Below are 16,203 nucleotides of genomic sequence, written 5' to 3' on the forward strand. Positions count from 1 at the left end.
ACTGGCTCCCAAAATGTGGGCTTGGGTCCCCTGCTGAATTCTCTTTTACTTTGCTGGTGGGGATGCTGAGCCCTGCCAGCCAAGTAAATAGACTGCTGCTGCTCCCAGCTCCTTGTTTCCAGCTCTGAGCAGCAGACTGGGATTTCTCGAGCATGTGTGAGAAGTTCCAGCATGCTGCTCAGAGGAAGATGTTGGGAGTGGTGGCAGTCCATTTATTGGCTGCCAGCAAAGGTATGCCTAGCGTGCCTGCACGAAGGGATGGAGGAGAGAGAGACAAGTGTTGCTCCCCCCTCCCCCAGGCCACCCCTGGCCCTTCCAACTGCAGAGCTGGCTACGTCCGGAGAAAGAGCCTGTTGTTAAAAATTTACCAGCACACCCCTGCAACCACTCACACCTTCCACAGCACTTCAATATTTCATTACTACAAAATTCTGACATTTTTCAAAACCCTAAAAGCTGAGCATTTTGAGCCACAATGCTGGAAAGCCATGGCATCCCCAATATTGAGCAAGCTCCTTCAATGTATCCAGGAAGGGGTAATTTGTCTTCTGTTTGGCATCCCCAATAATTTTGAAACGTTGGTGCCTACGGCAAAGCCTATTTATTATCTCTTGATTTAATCAAATATTATAGTGCTATTCATGATTACAAAATATAGTAGGTTCCCTTACCTTCACATTAAATCCAAACCTGCCATTCTCATCTGGTCTCATTCTTATCAGAACTAGATTGTCATGGGGAACTACACCATTCGGCTGTTTAAAAAGAAAAAAAAAAAACCCAAGGTAAAGTACTTGTATTTCATTTAACATAAATTATCTTTGTCCCCCTAATGATGATTATTAAAATATTGAACAGAGAAAATCTGAAAAGAAAAATTGCACACTGTGAAAGTTCGAAAGCCAGTTTGCTGCAATTTAGACACTGGGACTCTGAAGACCATTGCACTATTTATTGGTGCTGGATATACATGAGAATGCTTTACAGACATATAATTGGTAATTTATACTTCTATGATCTGGACCTGATTCTATCTGGAAGGAATACTGAATTGATTAGGATTTGAGGATAGTTGCTGTTTATATATATACATATGATATTTTGAAAAAATCCTCATCTAATGATGAATTTGAGGTACGTTATAAGGAGCATCAGGAATGTATGGATAAATATAAGCAAGAAGTAAGGATGCAAAAGATTGCCAAATTTAACAGAGATGAATTAGATTACACCAGGGAGTTCATATACCCCTTGGATGGATAAGGGAAGGGAACAGAAAGGAAATGGGACCTGATACACTGCCTTTCTGAGGTTTTTGCAACTACATTCAAAGCGGTTTACATAGTATACACAGGTACTTATTTGTACCTGGGGCAATGGAGGGTTAAGTGACTTGCCCAGAGTCACAAGAAGCTGCAGTGGGAATCAAACCTAGTTCTCCAGGATCAAGGTCCACTGCACTAACCCCTCCACTCAGTAAGTTACGTTTACAGTTATTTTTTGGTGAGAATTCACAAAAGGATAATAAAGATGATGATTCATTTTCTAATCATTACAAAGTGCCATCCGCCTGGTGTCCACCGGGCCCACTGAATTCTGTTCTTGACACCTATCAGAAATTACTCTTGGAAACACAACCCGGGAAATTAAAGTTCAATTTAACAATTGAACTACGAAGGGCAATGGAAAGATTGTGATCTAATGTTGAGTTAGTTATTCTTAAGAGTAGATAAAGGGGCAGGGGTAGTGGTTTTAAATAGAAGGAATTATATTGAAGAGGTGACTAGATAATTGTCAGATGAGCAATTCTATCAACCATAAGAACAAAATCCTACAGATCAATTTCAAAAGGAGGTTTATAGTTTGCTTGCTCAGAAAGTAGAAGTTGGTCCCATCTCCATGAAGGAGTTTAGATATTTGTATCATGAATTTCCTGTGTGCCCTTTCATAAACATTTTACCTAAGATTCACAAGAGTTTAGTAAAATCTCCTGGGCGCCCTATAGTGTCTGGAAGAAAATTCTCTTCTTGAACAACTATCCCAATATATTGATTTTTATTTGAGACCAGAAATGTTTAAAATACAATGTTATGTGAGAGACTGAACCTAGGTGTGAACGATTTGTATTCTAATATTCCCCAGTTAGGAGCGATGCAGGTAGTGGAAGGAGTGGTTAACCAGTTATGTATTTCAAATCATCAAGTAGATTTGTTGTTGGCCATGGCATCTATGGTTACTGTTAAAAATTATTTCATGTTTCAAAGTCAATTCTTTCTCCAAACTAAAGGGATAGCTATGGGTGTCAAGGTAGCACCAACAAATAAATTCAAGACGTCAGTTTATTGCAAAGCTACAGATTGTAATAAATTCTTCATTATAGTAGTTTTCACTCTAAGAGACTGTGCAACAGTATACCTGTTGGACAGTTTCATCGGGTCAAATGTCTTTGTAGCACAGCAGATGATTTTAAATAAAATTTAAATATTCTAATGAAAAATGGTGATCTTACCGAGATGGTTATATATGTTGCAGATCTTACCAATAGCCCTGTTGCAGAAAGATATAAAGCGCTTATACCGAATGCTGCTCAGATTCTGTTGGGCTAAGAAAAAAGCTAAAATACAACAAAAATACATGTTGGGAGGATGGAGACAGGGGGGTTTGGGAATTCCCAATCTTAAATATTATAATATGGCATGTTTATTGCGACTGGTGAGAGATAGATTATTTCATGCTTCCGACTATACACCTATAGAGATGGAAGATGCATTATTTAACCCATATCACTTTACTACCCTAATGCATTTGCGGAGCGGGGAAACTCCTCCTAGAATTAGGCACAATATTTTACTTAAACCCATGAGAGAGGTATGGAAATTTATAGGCAAACTATTAGGCGGAGACTCGAGAATAACGGAGTTAATAAGTATTAGAGGGAATCCGGCCTTCCAACCAGGAATGGAGAACAAAATCTTTGATGACTGGGGAAAGATAAGTGTGGAAACCCTGGCAGACGTACTAGGAGAGAATGGGGATATTAAGCCACTGCCGCAGCTGCTTCATCAAGAGGAACCTGGATGGCAAGATACTTATGCGCACTATCAGCTTAAACATTACATACAAAATTTAAATAAAGAAGCACTTATAATTAGGTTAGGTAATAAAATTATTACCTTCTTTGAGGAAATTACAGAAAATGCCCCTTCTATATCGCAATTATATCAGAGACTATGGAGCCTAACTCCTGCGAAGGAGATGACTTTGTTGAAACAGAAATGGGAAAAAGATATGGGAAGGAACTTGCAATCCTGGGATATAATGGCACAAATCAAAAGTATTCCATGCCTGATAGGGGGAAATGATTATAGGGAATGTGCATTTAGAATGATACACAGGGCATACTTTACACAGGTTCAATTGTATAAAGCAGGGGGTATAGAAACAGCTCTTTGTGTAAAATGTCATAATGCCGAGAACTCCATTTATCATGCGATGTGGAAATGTGTATTAATACAACGATATTGGAGACAAATAACTAACTATCTTACAGGTATGTTATGTAGTAGAGTAGATATGAATCCATTACATCTCATATTGGATATGAAGGAGGTACAATCGAGTTTAAATGCAGATAAAGTATTGCTAAAGCGCAAATTATGTTTGATAGCAAGGAAATGTATTATGCAGCACTGGACTACACACAACCCGCCAAATTTCTGGCATTGGCGTAATCAGGTACATCAATTGTTGGTTTGGGAAGCAAAAGAGGCTAAAGGAAATGATAAAAGAAAAACGAGATTTCTTAAAATCTGGGGATGCTACTTGGAAAAAATGACGCAGAAAGGGCGAAGTCTGATTATTAATACCTTATGAGTGGACTTTATGCGATACTGGAAAGTATGGGGAATTTTATAGGTTACAGGGGGAACCATGAAGAATAAGAGGGCAGGGAGGGTGGGAAGGGGGAAAGGGAAATAGTAGGTATAAGGATGGAAGAATGCAACATTATACTATGGTGGGAACTAATAATGGATTTGTTGTACTAATATCGGATAATGAAGGTGGCACAATACTTGGTTATGTTAGATGTTGACAATAATGCAATGTTCTGTTGAATTCATGGATAATACAAATTAATGAAACACACAGAGAAAGAAAAAGAAACACACTATCCTTGTGTAAGATAATTATTGTTTTATTATGCTGTTACAAGATAATGGAGGAACAAAAAAATACTTGTATTAGTTCTATAATGTCTATAAGATGTGGATATGTTGATTTCTTTCATAATAAAAAACAGTTGAAACATAAATATTCTAATGATATGTTTGGTCTTTTCTGAAGCGAGGATACCTACGAACAATAGTTAAATCAGCTTACAAGAGCGCAGAATGCACCCCACTGGTTGTTGTAGAAACCTTCAACTAATGTTGATAGGGAGGCCATTACTAGGTTAACCTGTGTTTTAACATTCTTAGTGCAGGCTCAGAATATCAGTACCATAATCCATCATCACTGGCAGATACTTCAATTGCTACCAGGTATTGTTGAAAACCAGTCTAAATATTTAGGTGAAATATTGATGCCCCATAATAGAAGACCCCAATATTCAGATCAACAAGGGGGAGATCAGATTTGTGGACATTGCATATATTGTCAATATACAGTAAGAACTCAATGTATACTGAATCCGTTTAACGGGGAACCTCTAAATGTGAAACAAGTCAGGTTGTATATGCTATTTCCTGTCCTTGTGCTCGATGGTATATTTATTATTATTTATTTGTATTTTTCTCACACCTTTTCAGTAGTAGCTCAAGATGAGTTATATTCAGGTACACTGGGTATTTCTCTGTCCCTGGAGGGCTCACAAACTAATTTTGTACCTGAGGTAATGGAGGATTAAGTGACTTGCCCAAGATTACAGAGTAGGAATGGGATTTGAACTGGGCATCTCTGGATGTCAAGACTGGTGCTCTAACCACTAGGCTACTCCTCTAAAACAAAACACATTGCAAGCAATTTAAGTAATATCAGAGTTAGAAGAATGGATGCTTCCTTAGTTGATCACTGGGTTCAGGTAGTCATCAAATACATGATTTGTGATTTGGAAATTTATTACGTTTCCCTTCCACGAGGGGGTAATGTTTCTGCTACATTGGAAAATAAGGAACAGTGGTTAATTTACCAATGGAGAACAATGCATCCATTAGGTTTGAATCGAGAGATAGATTGGCTGCATTGTTATACAACTATTACAGAGCTGATTTGAAATAAATAATTGGTGAAGATATTTAAAGAGTCTGTTTGAGTTTGAACATAGACTCATGTTTTCAGTTGCTTCGATAGGTCAACCGCTTTGTGGAGGGTTCTCTGAGCTACTCTAACTCTGCTGTTCTATGTCTGTAAGTACATTTATTGTTGATATGAACCAGATTTTTAATGTTTGTGGAAGGATTAATGGGTTTTAGATTTCCTGCATGTTTTGTTTGTTTATTTACTAGCAGATTCTCACTCCTGATGACGCTATGGCGAAACACAGTTCTGTGTTGAGTGAGAGGTGAAGAGAGTTCTAGCTAATTTGAGTGCATATAGAAACTATAGTGGCTATCTGACAAATTTTGGAGTTTGGCAAAAGAACTTTTGAATTTATACCTATTTGATTATGGATTGTTTCAATTTTGATATTCATGATGAAGAATCTACGGTAGCGTCCATGAGGAATTTAAATTTGAAGATTGGACTCTGAAGACAATCGCATTAATTATTGGTGCTGGATATACATGAGAATGCTTTAGAGACACATAATTGGTAATTTATGTGTCTCGCTGCACCCTACGCCTGGAATAAACTTCCTGAGCCCCTACGTCTTGCCCCATCCTTGGCCACCTTTAACTCTAGACTGAAAGCCCACCTCTTTAACATTGCTTTTGACTCATAACCACTTGTAACCACTCGCCTCCACCTACCCTCCTCTCTTCCTTCCCGTTCACATTAATTGATTTGATTTGCTTACTTTATTTATTTTTTGTCTATTAGATTGTAAGCTCTTTGAGCAGGGACTGTCTTTCTTCTATGTTTGTGCAGCGCTGCGTACGCCTTGTAGCATTATAGAAATGCTAAATAGTAGTAGTAGTAGTAGTAATATAATCTGGACTTGATTCTATCTGGAAGGAATACAGAATTGATTAGGATTTGAGGATAGTTGCTGTTACATATATATATATATATATATATATATATATATATGAATGATTTGAAATTTGTGAAATGAAGTTGTATTGTGATTAAAAATAAGAATAAGTCTTTATTGTATTTAGATTTTGTTCTGTTTAAAGACTTTTTGTAAATTGTATTATCCCGATTCATTGAATAACTACTGATATGACAAAACGTTTGTATTTAGTTTTCAAACACAGCAGGAAGCACAACCTGGCTTTTACAGACTTTTTAAAAAATTCACTGGTGCTACAATAACTGTACTGAGAGAGGAAATATTGAGTAACAAGGATACAAAGATTTTGAAAACAGAGAAGCAAACACTACACCCGGGGAGTAAATAAGTTATAGATTCCCATTTATTCATATATTTTATAACTGCTGATCCGTAAAACCAGTGATGTGTGGGCAGGGATAATGGGATACCATTGCTAAATTATTTTGTGAAAAAAGAGGCATTTCACACAGACTAGAGTAGCCCCTTTATAAGATATTGACAGGACTGAATGTAACACAGAACTTTCAATGTTCACTAAATTTACTGAAACTTGCTAGATGGCTTCTTCACGATGATACGTTGCATCACAGCAGCTTACAATTTTAACTGTACACATATATAAAGGGGAGAGGAACAAGAGGAAAGAAACTTGCACAGATGCCTTTTACAGGAAGGCCATGTCCCCAGCTGTTACATGCCAAAGACTTTCTATATACATGAGCCAAGTTTTGTAGTAGAATGCTGCTGATCCAAAAATAAGCCAATTTTTAATGTTATATTTACTGGTTTGTGACCCTAAGTAACCTGGGGTCACAGTGTGAAGCGGTTTGGGGGGAGGGGGGGTTAAGGGAGGATTATCAAAGCTCTGCACTGAGGCAGAATGACTACCAGAGTTGTTCTTGAAAAATATCTTAATATTTACAATGGGAATAATGCTGGCATAGAACTAGAGTAATTTTTGCACTGAAGAAAAACTGATAGTTCTACTTGTGATGTAACGGAGGCAATGTTCAGCTGGTGCTCATATTTGACTTTATCTGTAGGACCTGAAGTCAACAACAGCTGACAAACAAACTAATCTCCCTCAGATCTTAATAGTACTTACCAACAGGGCCGCAGAGAGCCAGAGCCGGGACAAGGCCCCCCCCCCCCCCCCACCCAAGGTCGCTGCCCACCCGAGATCGCTGGGCCCCGCCCACCCGAGGTCGCCGCCCACTCGAGATCGCCGGGCCCCCCCGCCGCCCACCCGAGGTCGCCGGGCCTCCTCCACCCGCTATCGGGCCGGGCCCTCGGAACTAACATTAAGCCTCCTTTCACTTCGCAGCGGCAGGGCAGACCTCTCCTCCTTCCTTCCGTGCCCCACCCTCGCGGACGTTACGTCAAGCGAGGGTAGGACATGGAAGGAAGGAGTGACCTGACCTGCTGCTGCTTGCTGCGAAGTGAAATGAGGCTTAAGGTTAGTTCTGGGAGTGACGGAGGGCGGGCCCGGCAGCGACAGAGGGCGGGCCAGCAGGCAGCGGCGCCGGGCCCCCCTGGAGGCCCAGGCCCCGGGACTTTTGTCCCCCCTGTCTCCCTCTCTCGGCGGCCCTGCTTACCAATACTTCAAACTATTTTGGCTTTCAGTTTCTCTGGCAGAGCCTCAGTCCCATTCGGTAAAACTCTGTCCATTATGTCCATCCCAGAATAAAAGGGGATGGACATAATGGATCAAAGGTGTTCCACAACTCTGCTGCCAAACATCACAATACAAGTAATGGAAAGTAGAGAAGACTAAAACTGGGCCTGTAACTCACAGTGGATTTTTCTGGAGAAGGAGGTTCATCAAATGTTTCATTAATATGATTTTCCAGTTCTTGCTGCGAGTATGAGTGATGAATTTGGTTCAAACTGTTCTTTTTTGATTGTTTGGGTGGTAGTGCGGGAGGCGGCCCATCTACAGAATTATCCTGGGACCTGAAAATTAGAAAGGGAAAACATACATAAAGCTGTTACTGTTTTAACTTTTGGTAAAGAAAATGTTTTATAGGTTGAACTTCTAAATGACTGAAAAAGCAGGTTGTTGGGTTAGCAATTTTAGCACTCGCTGATTAGCGTGCGCTAAACAATACAGATGCCCATAGGAATATATGTTTAGTACAAGCTTATTTTTAGCGTGCGCTAAAAACGCTAGTGCGCCTTTGTAAAAGGACCCCTAAGTTCTTTATTTTGGTCATTAAATATAGTTCATAAAAAAAACAGTATGATGTCTACTAAAATGATAGATACTAATGATACCTACAATGTAACCTGCTTATGCTCTGATCCGATGGTATTAACTTCCAGTTCTTCAGCGCCATCAACGGGCCAGGTTTTCTGTTTATCCCCAATAAATATATATTACCAAAATTTAACACTGGGTACAATATATTCCAATATAGTCACTACTAATATAAATATTCCAATATAGGTTACTGCAATCTCATATTCAAGCTAAAAGCTTCCTTTATTAAATGCTTAGTAACAAACTAAAAAAAATCCTCACACATTTCATTCGCATTCATAAACGTATGTTCGCTTAAAATGTAGAACCAAACCTTCCCATGTTAATTTTTCAATTCACTGAAAGGATGAGTCCTACATCAAGTTCGCTGTTTCAAAAAAAACGCAAACTCTTCCGCTGTATCCTGCCCTTAGCTTGTTCATAAATAGTCTTTCAATAATCTTGACTCGAACCTGATTGAATGTGAAGACAACGTGTCATCACTCCTCCAAACTGATACTCATGTAGACATGGATAAAGTTGAGAGACAGTACTCATTATAATTCTTCAGCAGTGGTGTATATGGAATTAAATGTCCTTGTGGTCTCCGGTATGTGGGACAAACTAAGAAAAACATTTAATATCAAATTGCTCAACATTTAAGTAATTTGAGGGTACAACACTTAGAAGCACCTTTAGTTCAACACTGGCAAGACAGTGGGTCACGTTATTCAAGATTTGAAATTTGGTGTATTCTGTCAAGTAATCACTGTAAGCGGTGGAGGAGTGGCCTAGTGGTTAGGGTGGTGGACTTTGGTCCTGAGGAACTGAGTTGGATTCCCACTTCAGGCACAGGCAGCTCCTTGTGACTCTGGGCAAGTCACTTAACCCTCCATTGCCCCATGTAAGCCGCATTGAGCCTGCCATGAGTGGGAAAGCATGGGGTACAAGTGTAACAAAAATAAAATAGGTACTATTGGAGATTCTAGATGGAATGTTGCTACTCTTTGAGATTCTACATGGAATGTTGCTACTATTGGAGATTCTACATGGAATGTTGCTACTATTGGAGATTCTACATGGAACGTTGCTATTCCACTAGCAACATTCCATGTAGAAGGCTGCGCAGGCTTCTGTTTCTGTGAGTCTGACATCCTGCACGACGTCAGACTCACAGAAGCAGAAGCCTGCGCGGCCACATTGGTGATCTGCAAGGGCCGACTTCTACATGGAATGTTGCTAGTGGGACTCTGGGCAAGTCACTTAACCCTCCATTGCCCCATGTAAGCCGCATTGAGCCTGCCATGAGTGGGAAAGCGCAGGGTACAAATGTAACAAAAATAAAATAAATAAAAATAATATCTCTGCTACATTGAAGTGTAAAGAGCAAAGATTTATTTTTCAGTGGGAAACAATGTACTCTATAGGGTTGAATAAGGAATTGATTGGTTGGGGATCTGGTAACTGAATATTCAACCAAGTTCCGCCTATATATTTGGTGCCCATGCTCTAGCGTTTCAGAGGTTACTGGCGCTATTTTGGAGCAGCAGACCTGTCAGACAGATCAGTGTGTTTTTTGCATCCAATATTTGAGTTTATATCAGCTGTTTGGTAAGCATGATAATATGGAGAGAGTTGTTAGATATGTATGACAGGTTTTATTCACATAGGATGCATATAATGGTGGATATGTTTTATATTAGTCAGGCCCCTGATGTCACAATCTAGTGAAATATGGGATCATATTGGACATTCTCTTGAGTTTAAAATTAACGCTGACAGGGCAGAATTCTTGTTTTGAGGCATCTGAAGAGAACTGGATCCTTCCATTGTGTCTATATGTGTATCGGTTTGGAGGAATAATGACACGTTGTCTTCACAGTGAATCGGGTTTGAGTCAAGATTATTGAAAGAGTATTTATGAACAAACTAATGGCAGAATACAACGGAGGAGTTTATTTTTTGGAAACAGTGAACTTATTGTAGGACTCATCTGTTTCAGTGAATTGAAAAATGAACATGAAAGGCTTCGATTCTGCGTTTTAAGCGATTCTATGAATATGAATGAAATGTGTGAATATTTTTCTTTTAGTTTGTTACCAAGCATTTAATAAAGGAAGCTTTTAAGCTTGAATATGAGATCATAGTAATTTGTTATGTTGGAATATTTACAATAAATATGCATGAGAGAGATTTGCATACAATGGATAGGGTAGGCATGCAAATCTTTCTCATGCATATTTTTAAGGGACTGTCCTGAAAACATGACCCATTGTGGCCCTCAAGGGCTAGCAGTGAATACAAAGGCTCCAGTTACTAGTACATTTTGATCAATCAACTGAGAGCTAAAAACAAATAATAAGGGGTTTGACACATTTAATACTGCATATTACAATTGCACATGGTTGTTGGGCTGAAAGGTTTTTTTTTTTGTTGTTTTTTTTTTTTTTGGGGGGGGGTTCTTTTAAATTCTTAAAATTGAATACTTACAAATTATACAACCTATAAGAATTTTCTGGGTCAGTCAGAGCTTGGGATTCTGCAGCAGCAGTATTCCCAGCCCCTTGTGCGGGGGTGTGTGGAGAGAGTTTGCATAATTATGCAATGGTGATAGGCTTCATCAATATAAGATTCTGTTAGGGCTCCTCACGCAAAGAACTGTTGCTGTAATGACTGGGCTAATAAAGTTGGATAGAAAATATAAATTAGGGGAAACCGCCCTCAAGTCATTACAAATGAAAGCTTAAGGTACTATCTGCCTAAATCTGAAGTTTAAAGCAGCAGAAAAACTGCTGGGCCCTCTAACAAGATTTATGCTAATTTATTTTCCGAAATTCAGAGTAAATCATTCCAAAATAATAAACAATATATTTTAACAGCTTAAGAGAAAACAGACATTCAGTACTCTAGGATTTCCTTCCCTTTTTACAGATGGTCATTATTTTAGTTTTAGTATTTGTATATATTTCCCCCAAGCCCGTGTAGAATACTTCTATATATAATAATTTGAGAGACAGAGAGGATGCCTGTCCTTTCTTCTGCCTTCCTTCCTTCAGACATCTCAAGCAAAAACAAAGATTCCCAGGGCTGAAAATAGGCTGATGAGGCAGTATGTGAAAAGCTTACTCCTGAGATAGGTGTATGTAACATAGTAGATGACGGCAGAAAAAGACCTGCACGGTCCATCCAGTCTGCCCAACAAGACAACTCATGTGTGCTACTTTTTGTGTATAGCCTACTTTGATTTGTACCTATGCTCTTCAGGGCACAGACCGTATAAGTCTGCCCAGCACTATCCCCGCCTCCCAACCACCAGCCCCGCCTCCCAACCACCGGCTCTGGCACAGACCGTATAAGTCTGCCCAGCACTATCCCCGCCTCCCACCACCGGCTCTGGCACAGACCGTATAAGTCTGCCCAGCACTATCCCTGCCTCCCAACCTCCAGTCCCGCCTCCCACCACTGGCTCTGGCACAGACCGTATAAGTCTGCCCCGCACTATCCCCGCCTCCCAACCTCCAGCCCCGCCTCCCATTACCGGCTCTGCTATCCAATCTCGATTAAGCTCCTGAGGATCCATTCCTTCTTATATTAAGCTAAAACCAGATTCAGAAAGATTTGGAAAAGTATTCAAGCGTTTTTGTTTGCTTTTTTCACAGGGCATGAGAAAAGATATGGGTCCTTGAATCACACCACATAGGAATCTTTTATATTTAAAACTAAGACCATTTGGTGGATTCCTTTCTATAACTCAGAAAGAATCTATACACCTTTTAGGAGAAACAGTGAGATTGAATCATTCACCCTTCAAGATTAAACTGAATGTTGAAGGTATGGGAGTAACATTCCTTGCTTCTGAGCAAGCAGTCAGGGATAGTTCCCAACTTGTTTGCTTTCTCAGGAATAAAGCTCAAAGCAGCGGAAACCAAATCTGTCTTGTTCAAACATGAACTATGAAGATACTAGTTCCTGGTCCTTCCAGCATTTTTTAAAGATTCTGTCCAATAGAGGTCAGGGAATACATACAGGCCCACAATAAATTGAGTAGGCATCTATCACTAGCCTGCTTTCTAATCTTCTCTCAAGGTAGAAGACCAGTACCACCCTATAAAGGGCTGCTGCAAATATATCCAACTTTATTGTGCCAGACTTGAGAAAATTTTCTGTTTTCAGTGTCCTGATCCAGAAACTGCTCCTGGTGTCCAGGTGATGAATGAGTGTTAGCTAGAGAATGACATGGGGACAAAGTTTGTCCCCGTCCCCATCGGTTCTGTCTCTGTCCCCAACCCATCCCCACGGTTATGTCTCCGTCCCCATCCCGTCCCTTCCCTGCAGGTTCTGTCTCCATCCCCGTGGGCTCTGTCCTCATCTGCAAAAGCCTCAAACACTTATGATTTTATATTTAAATATTTTTATTAAAGTATAAAAAGGAACAATGTGCTGTGCAGCTGTTATTTATAAATCACAAACAGAAAGTAACAACAACAACGAGCAACTGTAATAACCCCACCACCACCCTCTACCCTTCCAATCTCAACAATAGATGACTTCTTCTACCCCAAGGAATAATCCTAATTCACCCTGTTAAAATGTCCAGGCGTACAAAATACAACCCGTTCTGTATGCCCTTGCGGGGGAGAAATATGTCCTATAAAGAACTGTTATGATTTTTTAATCTGTGGATGAATGTAACAATCTCAGGATTCAGTCTAGCTCTCTTGTCTTCAACAGACCTTCCTGCAATAGAAGAATATGTGCAGCTGCCTTCTAAATAATGTTAAGGATACAGCATTTCTCTAACTCTCTTCTACGGTCATTACCATCTTTTGTGAAACTATTCAATAAAACACTACCCTGATAAACTTAAATACGTCCTAAAGGTATCAACTTTTGTCTAGTAGTGTCTTAAAATAGCAAATAGGTTACAGAAATGATTGTAAGATCAAGCATCATCAGCCCAGTATTTTGTTAGGCATAATTATCTGAAAACGCTCTACATAAGAACTCCACAAAATTTATACACTAATAGCAAACACTTGGGAAAAAAGTTGACTTAAAGGAGAAAACAAGTACTTCAAAATAACAGTGCAATGTTCTGCATTATATTAGCATAATGAATGGTGAGAACTAACAAAAAAGCCTTGGGCAGAAACTTTAGTGCTTTATATTCGCCCAGTCGGCTTTGAATTTCCTTATGAATGCTTATAGGAGTCCAGTGAAAGCAGCCTATTTTGCAGTCAAAGCAGCTGTGTTAGAGCTTCTAGGGATCTGCATCATAACAAAAATACAAAAAAATATGCAGAGACTGTGCGCTTTCCTTACAGAAATACCTGATTTTTCATTCATTTGTTTTAGCAAATAGAAAAAACATTAGTATCTGTGCTTCTAGTTCAGTGAAACAAACTGCTGTCATGTATTCAGGCTGCTATTTTAATCATCTCAGTAAAGTGCCAACAGGAATATCAGTGTGCTAGTATAACTAGTAAGATAAGGGGCAAACAAAAAGGCTTCATTGCAGAATCTTCCCCTAATAGGATTAGTGGAGGAGTGGCCTAGTGGTTAGAGTGGTGGACTTTGGTCCTGGGGAACTGGGTTCGATTCCCACTGCAGGCACAGGCAGCTCCTTGTGACTCTGGGCAAGTCACTTAACCCTCCATTGCCCCATGTAAGCCGCATTGATCCTGCCATGAGTGGGAAAGCGCAGGGTACAAATGTAACAAAAATATAAAATAGATACTATTGGAGATTCTACATGGAATGTTGCTACTATTGGAGATTCTACATAGAATGTTGCTATTCCATGTAGAAGGCTGCGCAGGCTTCTGTTTCTGTGGCAGAAGCCTGCGCGGCCACATTGGTGATCTGCAAGGGCCGACTTCTACATGGAATGTTGCTAGTGGAATAGCAACATTCCATGTAGAATCTCAAATAGTAGTGGTGGACTTTGGTCCTGAGGAACTGAGTTCGATTCCCACTTCAGGCACAGGCAGCTCCTTGTGACTCTGGGCAAGTCACTTAACCCTCCATTGCCCCATGTAAGCCGCATTGAGCCTACCATGAGTGGGAAAGCGCGGGGTACAAATGTAACAAAAATAAAATAGATACTATTGGAGATTCTACATGGAATGTTGCTACTATTGGAGATTCTACATGGAATGTTGCTATTCCACTAGCAACATTCCATGTAGAAGGCTGCGCAGGCTTCTGTTTCTGTGAGTCTGACGTCCTGCACGTACGTGCAGGACGACAGACTCACAGAAGCAGAAGCCTGCGCGGCCACATTGGTGATCTGCAAGGGCCGACTTCTACATGGAATGTTGCTAATGGGACTCTGGGCAAGTCACTTAACCCTCCATTGCCCCATGTAAGCCGCATTGAGCCTGCCATGAGTGGGAAAGCGTGGGGTACAAAAAAATATATATATATATTTTAAAATTTGTTTCTTTAAAAAAAAAAAAAAGTTATGTACATAATTAGCTCTGGGGCTTAGAACTCTTCAAACATCGCATTAATTCATTCTCCCTCCAGAAACTGTGGAGGATCACTCAGCTGGAAATCACACTTCAAGGCTCTTGTGTTAGTTCTCACCATTAATTATGCTAATATAATACAGAACATTGCACTGCTGCTTTTGAAGTACTTGTTTGCTCAATTACGTTAACTTTTTCCCCCAAATGTTTGCAGCTAGCTGATAAACTTCATAGAGCTCTTAAGTGCAGCGTTTCAGCTAATTATGTCAAACAGAATACAGGACTGCAATGTTGGAACACAAGTTTAGTTTACAGAATATCAGAATCCTAGAAGGCAGCAGTCCTTGAACAATGAGAACAAATACTTTTATTTTCTTCCATTAGCCTGGTTTTGTCCCTGCTCTCAGTCGAGCTTCTCTATTGGTAAAGATCCTCAACTCACAAAGTGAATGTGATATCTTCTGCTGCAGTTTAAACTCTGATGAAAAAGTCAACAGAAATGAACTTGACCTTCCAAACAGCCATGGAAAATAATCCCATTTTTCCACACAGCTTTTCCTATGTTATTTGTTTGAAGAACAAGACAGATTAGGCCTCAAATACCATACCAAATGCTGAACAGATACTCATCATATCAAAATTAAAGTTTATCATCACACAAAATGATATAAAGTTTAGCTCTGAATGTGTTAAACTGTTGTGCTCTTCTTTTTATGTGGGGGTTTCGGTGTGCCGTCTTCTCTTGCACATTTGAACTTTCAGCTCAATGGGAATATACTGTACCGAGATTAGGGTTCCATCAGCAGCCATTTACAACTACCTGCAGGTTTTTCGAATTTTAAAACTTTTTCCTTCCATTCTTGCCCAGGTATCAGAACAAGTGTCCGAAGGGCTGCAGAACTCAGGACGTTACGTCACACGAGGGCGGGACACAGGCAGAGAAGGAAGGCCGACAGGAGCTCAGCTGATCTGCCTGCTGTGGAGATGTAAGTTGAATAGCGAAGAGATGGGCCGGGTGGAGGGGCGGCGGCGGCAACTCGGGGGAGGTACCGGCAGCGGCGAACTCGGGGGGGAGGGGCCAGCGGCGACTTCGGGGGGAGGGGCAGCGGCGACCCACTAGCCCGTTTTAACGGGCTCAATGGCTAGTGTATATATACGCCAACACACACAGAAGGTGTTCTCTCCACGAAAGAGCAACGAAGCAAAGCAAACAGTGGATACAAAAAAGTCCTCTCTCAAGTGGTGTCTTCTGAAACAAGTTCTTTATTGCAAAACAA

The 16,203-nt window shown here is 40.2% G+C and overlaps 1 protein-coding gene across 4 annotated transcripts in view; it reads right to left on the reverse strand.

Annotated features, from left to right (window-relative positions):
• The window catches only part of PTPN4 (protein tyrosine phosphatase non-receptor type 4), a 340,947-nt gene that overhangs the window by 69,395 nt on the left and 255,349 nt on the right, over positions 1-16,203 (reverse strand). For all 4 annotated transcript variants that reach the window (XM_030209948.1, XM_030209949.1, XM_030209947.1 and 1 more), the window contains 2 exons: positions 8,011-8,170; positions 672-755 (listed from right to left, as the gene is read on the reverse strand). In XM_030209948.1, the coding sequence (XP_030065808.1) occupies positions 672-755; positions 8,011-8,170 (244 nt within the window). The remainder of the gene's footprint in view (positions 1-671; positions 756-8,010; positions 8,171-16,203) is intronic.

Source organism: Microcaecilia unicolor, chromosome 7 (genome assembly GCF_901765095.1).
Source record: "Microcaecilia unicolor chromosome 7, aMicUni1.1, whole genome shotgun sequence".
Lineage (NCBI taxonomy): Eukaryota > Metazoa > Chordata > Amphibia > Gymnophiona > Siphonopidae > Microcaecilia > Microcaecilia unicolor.